At 39.1% G+C, this 10,514-nt stretch overlaps 1 protein-coding gene across 4 annotated transcripts in view; it reads left to right on the forward strand.

Annotated features, from left to right (window-relative positions):
- Window positions 1-4,463, forward strand: part of CTNNBIP1 (catenin beta interacting protein 1) — a 31,889-nt gene extending 27,426 nt beyond the window's left edge. For all 4 annotated transcript variants that reach the window (XM_076355933.1, XM_076355932.1, XM_076355934.1 and 1 more), the window contains one exon: window positions 4,340-4,463. In XM_076355933.1, the coding sequence (XP_076212048.1) occupies window positions 4,340-4,398 (59 nt within the window). In that variant the 3' untranslated portion in view covers window positions 4,399-4,463. The remainder of the gene's footprint in view (window positions 1-4,339) is intronic.
- The last annotated feature ends 6,051 nt before the right edge of the window (window positions 4,464-10,514 follow it).

Below are 10,514 nucleotides of genomic sequence, written 5' to 3' on the forward strand. Positions count from 1 at the left end.
TGAATATAAAATAAGGCCACGAGGTGCAACACCCAGAGGGTAACCGATACATGTGTTGAAAGTGACTGGGCTGACACTGTCTGGGAACCATCGGTTTTGGTGTGAAGTAGATGGTCCTGTTCATGCTAGCATCAGATTAGATAGCCTGCAAGAACCTTCTATGTGGCTGCTGTTGTTTGGACAAAGGATGTCTTCCTCTTTGTAGTAACGTATCACCTCACTAAGGATAAAGTTGGACCTTTAATGTGGGAATAAAAGAAATCGGCATGGGCTTGAGTCTTTACTGCACGATGTTGTTCTGTTGGGTGTTGTGCCTTCGGGTTTACCCACCCACTTACTTGTCTACCTGGAAGGTATTATTATCTCTCATTTGATAGATCAAGTTGTCTTTTTAAAGGCAATTGCCTGAGGCTCTTGCAAATGCTGGGTTGCATGTAATTTCTGCAAATGAAAACATTGGCAGTTCTACCAAATAACAGAAGGAACTGAGGAGGGAGCAGGAAATAAAACTATTCAGAATTGTGTATAAAATCCATTCTTTACTAATCTTGTTTAAAACTGTACCGTGAGACATAGAAATACATCACTTCTAATCTTTTTTTTTTTTTTTTTTTTTTCCTTCCTTTCTAAAATGAATAGCTAAACCCCTTTTGCCACCTCTGGTCTTCACTGCTCTCCTGTTCGTTCCTGTATATTTGTTTTGCTTCTCCCTGGTGTTTTGGCGGAACTTTCTAACTTTGTATTGCCATCAGATTTCATTAGTATATGACTACTTTTCTGTTCCAGGATCATTTATGAAAGTATTAAGCAAAATTGGTGCAAAGGCCAACCGTTGAGAAAGTGCAGTCGTAATCTCCTTTTCAGTCCAATGATTATCCTTTCAAACACAATTTGTAATCTTTCCTTACCGAATTGTTTGCCCACCTTGGTTCTTGCACTGATTGCCCATATTAATTTAAAAAGTACCATATGGGAAACTATGTATTATAAAGTGCTAAAGAACATCAGAGAGGGAGCATGCTTTTTGATGATGTTATGATTAAAAAAAAGAAACCAAACACAAAAACACATGCACTTTGTTCATGAATTCAGGTAACTTTAAAACTGTAGTTATTGTAATTACATTGGTGGTAAAACAAAGGTACTGCACACTGAATGTGCAGTTAGCTTTGGCTGTGAAAGACCAAAACCTTGAATTCTAGACCCATTCTCCATCCACTGTTCTGCTTCTTCCTTTAGGATGCACGTAATAATAATTCAGTAATACTATAGGTATTTAAGCATTTTCCACACTTCTACGCTGTATTCTTTATTGTACTCTTGCTTTTTCCTCCAAACAGAACACACTTCTGACATTTGGCTTTTTCTGTTGTATTGACAAGCTCTATTTCTTGTACTCCCGTCTCTTTTCCTAGTCAAAGTCCAGGCAAACGGCAAGTTACCAGAAGTTCATATTGACAGTGATACTGGTATTGAAGCTGTGCCAGGTGGGCCCAGAAAATTAGAACAGGAGCTAGCTGAGTGTGAACCTGCCCTTCAGCGACAGCTATTCTGATTGTGAAAGCCAAAATGAACTGCAGAATTCCCAGCATCCTTTGTGCCGAAAGCTATTTTTGCTCATCATGTGTTTTAAACGGCTGTGTGCTCGGCAGAGTGGGCTGTGCATAGGAACAGTGCTGAAAGCCGGAATTGTTCGGGACAGGCGGAAATACCTGGGTGTTTATGGGGTTGCACGATTATCTGGAATGAAATTTCCTTTTCTGCGTGAAACTTGTAAGGATGCTTGTAAGAATTTTTTTCATATTTAGACTGTAGAAAGGGGAGACCCCAGGAAAACAATTAACATCTGTTAAGTAATCCAGCTCATCTCTTGTGCTAATGTGACGTCATCTGTGATTTTGCAGTTGCTAGGCTACTCCAGCTGCTCTGGACTTGCATAGCAAAGCCTCCTCGACTTTAAAGGGGGATGCATGTAAAATACAGTGGCAGAGGTGGTGCTTTATGTGCACTTGCTTTCTTAATGCTTCTAAGTGCCGTTACTCCCTTCTCTTTTTAGCACAGAAGTGTTTTTCAGAATCCTTGCAAATAAAATCCTTCTTTTTGCAGAGGCTAGTAGTTCTTATGTGTTTTAAAAAAAAAAAAAAAAATCAACATGGCAACTTGTTAATTCAGAGCTTGATCCTAGTGCTATATATCATTTATGTTCTGATCAAGGGAAAAAACAGTTTGTGGAGGAGATGAAAAGGGAGATGGCTGCAGGGCTTCTGAGTGTTGGCAAGAGGGTGCATCAGAGCAGTTTTTGATGTAGTTCTATGATGGGGTCCTACATATGAAAAACAAACTACTGCTTGGTCCTTAATATTTCCTCCTTTGAGTACGTATAACAAATAAATTGTGAAGTGTATAAAAATAAATGTAGTTGCATTTCATAAGCATTGATTTAGTTTTTAAGGATATTAGCAAGGGGAGTTTACAACCTTCTGTTCTCCCCCATTTTTTGGCCACTTTTCCTTCTATATCGCAACTAAAGAGCAAATTAGATAACTGAGAAATGGAATTCATCTAACGATAACAGATGAGTTTTTATTAGTCGTCTTTCTTTTACCTTGTATGCAGGTGATAAGGCAGAAGTTGCTTGGGGCACAAAGCTGAAATCTGCTTCTTGATATGCTTCAAGTAAAAGACTGGAGAATTTTTACATGCTGATGCTCCATCCAAGTTGAATTTGAACTTTCCAAACCCCAGTAAGAGAATTCTGTAGAGCTGATCAGTTACCTGAATGGGACAGGCAGTCAGTGTTGCTTTTGGCATTTTCTGCTTTGTTGTCTAATCCTTTAATAGAAGCTTTGAAGAAAAACTTAATAAGCAAAATTATCCCAAGCAGACCAAATTAATTAATGAAGGCCAGAATGGTCATTGAGAGTCATCTGTTGCACTTAAACACTTAGGATCATTTGAATGGAGGAAATAATTTTTAGAAATTACATAGTGACTGGAGGATTCATCGTACTTTCTAATCAGTTAGGTAAATGCTGTTAGAGGATCTACAGATGAAAGAAAGCGTTTACTTTTATCTGACTTTCTTGGGGATCAGATTTTTACCAGAAATTAAAAATACTGCACTCGGCCCTTCAGGGTTGTTTTCCAGTTCTTGTCTAGACTAGAGGTATTGATTTAAACCACTGCTTTGACACTACTGTATGATGTATTTTTATTTCCATATTGTCCTGAAGACATTTCTCTTTAAGTGCCTGTTAGGCCATGCTCTATAGTTGGGAAGTCCGGAGAACGGATTTTTTTTGTTTTGTTTCTGAAGATCTCAAGGTATCTTTTTGAAGCATGAGAGCTTAGCATGGAATGTTCTTTACAAGCCTTTATCAGACACGATTCTCAAGCCATTCAGGTCTTTCTACTATAAATGCCCACTTGAAAGACCACACAAGTTTGCAAAGACTTGGAGATGGTTACAGGAAGGTAGTAACATCTTTCTGTGCTTAGGGGACATGAGTTTTGACGGTAATTATACACAGTTGATCGCCTCAATTGGGGAAGAAAAAAAAAATCCAATAACTGAGAAAGTCCACACACTGAATTCTTACAGAAAAGATTTCTTCAGGTTAGGGATAAAAGCATTACTTAGCAAAGCTGTATCTGTTCCCTGGGCAAATGGAAGCCTTCAGTTTGAAAATACTGCACTTCCATTAGAGAATGGAACGTTTTCAAGACATGTTAGTTTATAAAGGGTGTTTAAGTGATTTTTCGGGGCGGGGGATCAAAAACCTTTCAGCTGGCCTAGTAAAACAATTTTTATTCTTAAAAGCAAAGAGTAATTAATATCTAGATGTAAAGATAAAGAATGTCTAAATGTCACTTAAAAAGGACAGTGTGATGCATAGGGCAGTACAAGTTTTATTGAACAGTTGAGTTCCTCATACTTCAGAGAAGCTCAGTAAGTCTGTTATGCAGTGCCAGAGTTTACGGGGGGGGGGGAGATTATCTCTACATGCCTGCGGTGACAATCATATGAATTTTTTTTTTTTTTTTTAATTCTTGCTTCTTAGAAATATGTGAAATCAAGTCTTGGTTTTCTTTAAAAACAAACTGATTTCCTTAGGCTTGCAAAGGAACGTTTTAAATCTACTGTTGAAATCTTTAGACCACTTCAGGTTCCAGTCCCAGAAAAATAAGAAAACACAGCTTTCTCTTCTTTCTGTCCTCTTTTTCCTTTCCTGTTCATTTTATGGATGTGTAGAATAACAGTTTGGGTACTGCATCTATCCACTGTTCTTTAAAGGAAGTAATTATGGCACACATTTCCCTGTATCCATTGTTATTACAGGTGCTGAGGATGTTGTGATGGCATTTTCCAGATCAGAGACGGAAGACAGAAGACAGTAACTACAGGACACCTGAACAACACAGAACTGGAGAGGACAGTGAGATTCCTGAAGATAGAGGAGGATGGCTGAGCATTAATAAGTTCCTTTGCCCACTCTAATTGTTCCTTGGTATTCCTTCTCCTTTGTAATTTTGTTTCCCTTTGCCCAACCCTCAGAATGCATCTCACAGCCATCCATTCCTGTAAGTTTTTGCTACTCAGCTGGGCTGTGTTAATTAAGGACAAACCTAAAGGTGTATTTTTGATTGGCTCAAAGGGAGAGGCTGTGATTGGCTAAAGGAAGACCATTTTTCAAACTTGACCAATGAAAACCTTTGATCTCGCATTTTATTTTATATTTTAAAGAAAGTCTCTTGACATCCTACTTCTAAAGAAGCTTTTCATGCTGTGGTGCTTATTTAGGTCAAACTTGTGAATTTGAAGAGGGTTTGATTTGGCTGCATAGAACTGGAAGCAACTTGTGATTGGTTGACAATGCAAATGCTTTCTCTTCAGTTAGCTTGCAGGTATTTTGCTGACTTCAACATTTTCATTGCAGAAAGCTGATGTTTTGGTGCATTGGTTATTTCTTTATACTTACTGACTTGGGGGGAAAAAGACAAATGTGCTTTGCAATATTTATTACATCTACACACATATAAATGCTTGCTTTTGGGGGTTTGTTTTGGTTTTTTGATTGGCTTTGAAATCATGTTTTTGATTTCCTATTGGCTGCAGTGTTTCAGATGCAATCAGTTTTTCCATACTCATCTGCTCTGTGGCCTCAAGCTCTTTTGGGAGCATGTGTCGAAAGCATATTTAGTTCAATAAGTCTACCTGTTTAAGCTGGGACGTGGAGATCACCAGCCGTTCTGTGCTGCTGCGTGGGCTGTACCTTGAACTCCTGGTAGACCTGGCTGTTCAGGTGGCTTCTCTCTTTGCTTCTGACAGAGGAGCTGTAGATATTTTGCAGGAATTGCAAGAATGAGATCTATGGCTGTGACGTGAATTTGCCAAATTTGTATAGAGAATATGTGAACTTGTTTAAAATACTACATATAGTTCCACTTTAACCCTTTAATTGCTGCACAAGACTAGCTCTCACATAAGGAAAAATTAATGATCGTTAACTTAAATCCAGCTTGCACTGGGCTTTAATAAACTAAGTTTCTAGTCACTTGAAAAATTATACGTGGTTTGGCTCCTTGCAACTGTTCAGTGATACGGAAATTATCTGGATGCTAAGATAATACCATTTTCTTTAGGCACTGTTCAAGAGGCAGTAGCGCTGCATTAAGCTGTCCAATAGTGAGTGTACAGGTGACACTCTCAGGTTTACTCTCTTAGTAGTTGTAGGGCCTTGAAACACACACGCGTGCATTTACAAACTCAAAATCCTGCAGTGAAATTCCCGAAGTGCACTGACTGTTCAGGAATCTGCACATAAAATTTCTAGCACTGCTGCCTAAAACCTAGCACTTCATTTTCTCTCATATGTGCAGGTCATTTTTACAATACTTCTAGATTTTCCTGTGGGTTGCACTGACTTCAAGATGTTTCAAAATCTATTAAAGCAGAACACCATTCAACTGTTCCTGGTTCCTTTCGTATGGTTGTTAATTATTTGAAGTAACAATTCCAGAATCTGACTGTGACGTGATGACCATTTTCATGGCGAGAAATTACGGTGACAGGATGCTGTTATGGTCTCAGAATGGGGAAAAAGCTTGAGAGAAACCATGGAATGTACGCAAAAGGAAGAACGGACTTGTGAGCACAAGGAGGGAAATTATCTTGAGCAAATAAGTGTTCTGTAATGAGAACAACTGTACATCTATTTATGAAAAAGGTCCTTTTGATTCAGTTGCAGCTTTGTAAAGTTCAATGTGAAAGTAAATCTTTTACCCTTGTTGGTTGGGGCCGGATAAGAAATTTCTTTATTAAAATAAACCAGGAATGAGCCCAAAAGATTCTTTAAATTTTTGCCTGGTTGCCTAAGAGGCACTTTAATTTTAACTTTGGTGCAAAGGGGGGCAGCCCTTAAAGGGTTAATTTAAGGGGATACGTGTGTTTCTGGCTGCTGGCTGGAATGAATGGGCTGGATTGTGGTGGCCTGTCATTGTCAAGCTAACATGCATCCTCCATGTGTATCTATGGCACTTCTGACCTGTTAAATCTTTTCAAGGAGAAAAGTGAAGTGTTTATGTCGTTTAATCTTTTCACTAAAAATGTAACTGTTGGGGGGGAAAATACAGTTTTTAATAGCTACTCTTGTTTCTTATTGATTTATTATACTGTTAAACTGCCAAATGGAAAATACTTGCTTCACCTTTCTGGAAGACTTCCATGTAGGCTCCAAACTTGGAGTCTTGAGTAGTATGTTGGGAAGGATATATTGAGAAAAGGCAACGTGTTGTATAACAACAGGATTTGGGATTCAGAAACTGAAGGAGACGTAGTCTCTTGAGAGTATTTGTGCTTGCTTTGTTACCTGTGTGCTCTCCCCCTCCCCACTGGTGATTTCTTAACTTTAAACCAGGGCTGGAAGATTTATAATAAATAATTCATATATAGATCAGGGAGAAAGTAGTGGAAAAGAGGGCTTTCCAATATTCCCCTTGAATTATATTTCTAAGTATTTATCTTCTTGCTATGAAAACTAAATCCCTATTACCGCTGTGGAGCCTGGATTAATTGGGAGGTAGAGAAACCTGCACAGAGTACATCAGCATGGTTGACTTGTTTATTGTACGTACAAATTTCTCTAGCTTTACCTTTGTGCTTTTGCCTTCTCGAGCAAACCACTACTAATAAAAACAAGAAATCCAATGTTCTAGAGGTCAGAGGTGGGTATAGATCTAAATTGAAATACATTTGTAAATAGAAAAGGCTGTATAGTTCAACTATCAACCAAATAGTGCTTAAGGCATTCAGTAAGGGAGCGTAAAAGCTTTAGAGGGATCTTCCAAAAAAGCACACGTTCTTTTGGTGGTCTTTTTGGGAGACATGTTCCTTTAGATATTCAAAATGTGCTGTTGTACTTCTCTTACCAAGCTTATCATTTACCTCTCCTAACACACTGTGTTTTCCAGAGCTTGAGGAAAAGATTTAGAGCTGAATCAGATACTCTTCTCATCTCTCTCCAGATGGGTAGCAATTGCTGTAATTGCCAGTAGGTCATTGTGTCTGTGAGCATTGCCCGTTGCAAATGAAAATGAGACTCCACCATTCACATAGGCCTTTAGATTGATTCTCCCAGGTCCTAAAATAAACCCTGGAGTAACAGAACATGTGAGCTGGTGGCACAGCAACACTTTGGAAGGAGCTATTGCCTGAAAGAAGCTGGACCACTAATAAAATAAAATAAGCACTTCAGATTTTTTGTTCCTATTTCTGTCTAAGGTAAGTAGTTACTGTAAGTTGTCTCCTTCTCTTGGCTGTTTGGTGGCCTGTGTGAAAGTTTCTAATGCTTTACCATTATATCTGTTACAGTTCCATAAGGTCTATATTTCTAATTCACCAGCAGCCTAAATAGTTCTGGTGAAGGCTAAAGATTAAATGGCCCATGAAATTCAAAGACCCCTGCCGCCTATAGGAGAGATCATCCTAAATCAGACTTCAGGGTCACGTGTGGGATAAATTTCTATAGCTATTGAGAATCTGTTACAAGAATACAGCAGTGCCATGTCTAAAGTTATTAGTGTTTTATAATGCAAGAGGAAAAAAAAATAAAAGCCAAAAGTTGAAAGCTTTGAATCAAATATATGTAACGGGTGTTAGAAATTATTTTATGAAAGACATACTGAGTGCCTGGGCAATGAGGGGAATGTATGATTTGGATTACTTCAGGATCAGTCCTTAAGCTTTCTTTTTGGTCTCTTGCCTCCTAAAGGACTGTGTGGCAGAGCTGACAGCAAAAAAGGCTGCGAGGCACTGGGACCAGCAGAAGCGAACAGTGCAGTCAGAACAATTTCTAGAGGTTTAAGAAATCTTCAGTTGTATTCAGTCTCTCCAAAAGAAAGAGTCCTTAGTGAGTAAGCATCTCTTTCTTGCTGTTATTCATCAGTAACAAAGTGTTCCAAAGCTTGCTTGGTAATAAAGAGCTTTTAAGAAGCTTTGTTAAAACTGCAGAATAGTTGTTTTAGGTGTAAGAGTAACAGGAGCACTGAAGTGTTGCACAGTTGCTGCTTTGGTGGGGTATTCGCTGAATGCAGTTGATTTTTAAATCAACTGACAGCAATATGGTATACATCTAGCCTCAGCATCAACCTATTCAACCCTCGAATGAAACTGGCCCTATTTGTTACTCAGTGCTGCGGTCAGAGGTGTGTGTTGTATGCAGGGCAAATCCTTCCCTGTTCACGGCATCGACAGGAGATAAAATTTATTTTTTAATTTATTTTAGGTGAAGTGTTTTCATTTGTTTTATTTCACCTTCTGCCGCAGGGTAGCGTTAAGGATCCTGTCAGTTAGGCCTGGATGAATTATTTCAATAAATTAATGCGATATGAATGGCCTTGCACAAAACTAGCTTTTAAAGGTGTTAAAATGTGTCAAATTTTGGTAATCATGAGGCAGGCATAGTGCTGATGGGTGTTTGCTGGACAGACTTTTTTTCCTCGCAGCCTCAGGTGTAGCATGATCAGTTTGCTATAGTGCTTGCATCCTGCAGATTTTGTATCCTGTCTATCTGTGACTTCTTCAGAGCTGCGGTAAATAGGTCACTGGATTGCTGTGGTTCTCCTTCCAGATCTGCCTTACGCTTGCTGTGTAAATACAGCAAGTCTATACAGACACTTGGCACTACAGTTTCCTTTAAACCTCCTCGCTGCTGATGCTTTTCACAGTTTTACAAATAGACAAGTGCCGTGTAACAGGGAGGAGCATTGTTATTACTTACCAAGGTAGGAGAGGAGCTTGGATCTATTCCCCGTCAGGCTGTAGTAGGTTCCCATACAAAGACAGAAAAGAAATCACCTCCTGTCTTCTGAGCTCTGCTTTCATTTTCTTTGCAGCTGATTTGCCCTAAGCAGAATTCCTGCGGTGTGTTATAAACAACCTGGCTAGTTTCCTTTGTAGCCCGAAGCGCTTCAATTTTGGGAATTGTTTATTTTGGAAAAGAGAAAATTTTTTTTGAAGCTTTATAACCTGGCCTGCTTACAAGCTGCCTCATGTATCGGCATGAAATAGTTATACGCACGGAGCTTTTTGCTGTCTTGACATTTTCCAGGTTAACGCTCCTTGCTACTAAATGCTAATCTGTGGCCAGAGGCCTGTGAAACTCAGAAAATAAACTTTCAGCTTTGTTTAACAATTACAATACTAACTCCAACCCAGATGTGGACTCATGCATCTATACTTTTCTTTAGTTTTTCACCTTAGATTATTATTGCTGTCCTTTCCTGATGCAGTTCCAAATGCAGTAATCCCCGCGGGGTCAGAAGATGATCCTGTCTGTACCCTTGATGGGAGCAGCTGGAGACACTCACTCAGTGCATAGCAAGCACGCTCTCCCCATGTGTTGTGCATGTCACTGCTACACAGCACCCGAGCTCTTCAGACCCCCCCTAGAGAAAAAGGCCCTTTACCCACTCTGTGAGTAACACAGGTGGTTAATAACTATTTTTTTCCAGGGTTGTAAAATACTTCTGATTCACCTTGTTACTTTAAGTTGGTTGAGCTGAATCCAGATGTAACGAGATGTTGAGATGTAACGCAGGTTACGTCTGCGTTCTGAGTTGAGACTCTTACAATATTAGGGACCCATTTAGCTAGATTTATGTTTGAACAGGTATTTAATAGTTTTCTTGGCTTAACTGTTAGGGTTTTAGCCCCAAGTGAAGAGTTAGTTCCCTGTGTTTCACTTGCACTGCACACCACTTTTGTATAGCTAATTTCAAATTTCGAAAGACACAAATCATAATTAAGTTATTCAAGCATGCAGAGTTTGCTGTTTACACCGTAGTCCACGTGTTGTCCATAAAACACATTCCCATTTTGCAGTGAGGTGAAAGTAATTTTGCTACTATTCTCAGATATGGCTGTAACTCAGAACTCTCCTGATGCTTGCAATATTCCAACTGATGGAAGAAGCAAGGATGATTGTTCTGAAAATATCTTTCCCCAAAAGAGGGGG

This window comes from Aptenodytes patagonicus, chromosome 19 (assembly GCF_965638725.1).
Source record: "Aptenodytes patagonicus chromosome 19, bAptPat1.pri.cur, whole genome shotgun sequence".
In the NCBI taxonomy this organism is placed as follows: Eukaryota; Metazoa; Chordata; class Aves; order Sphenisciformes; family Spheniscidae; genus Aptenodytes; species Aptenodytes patagonicus.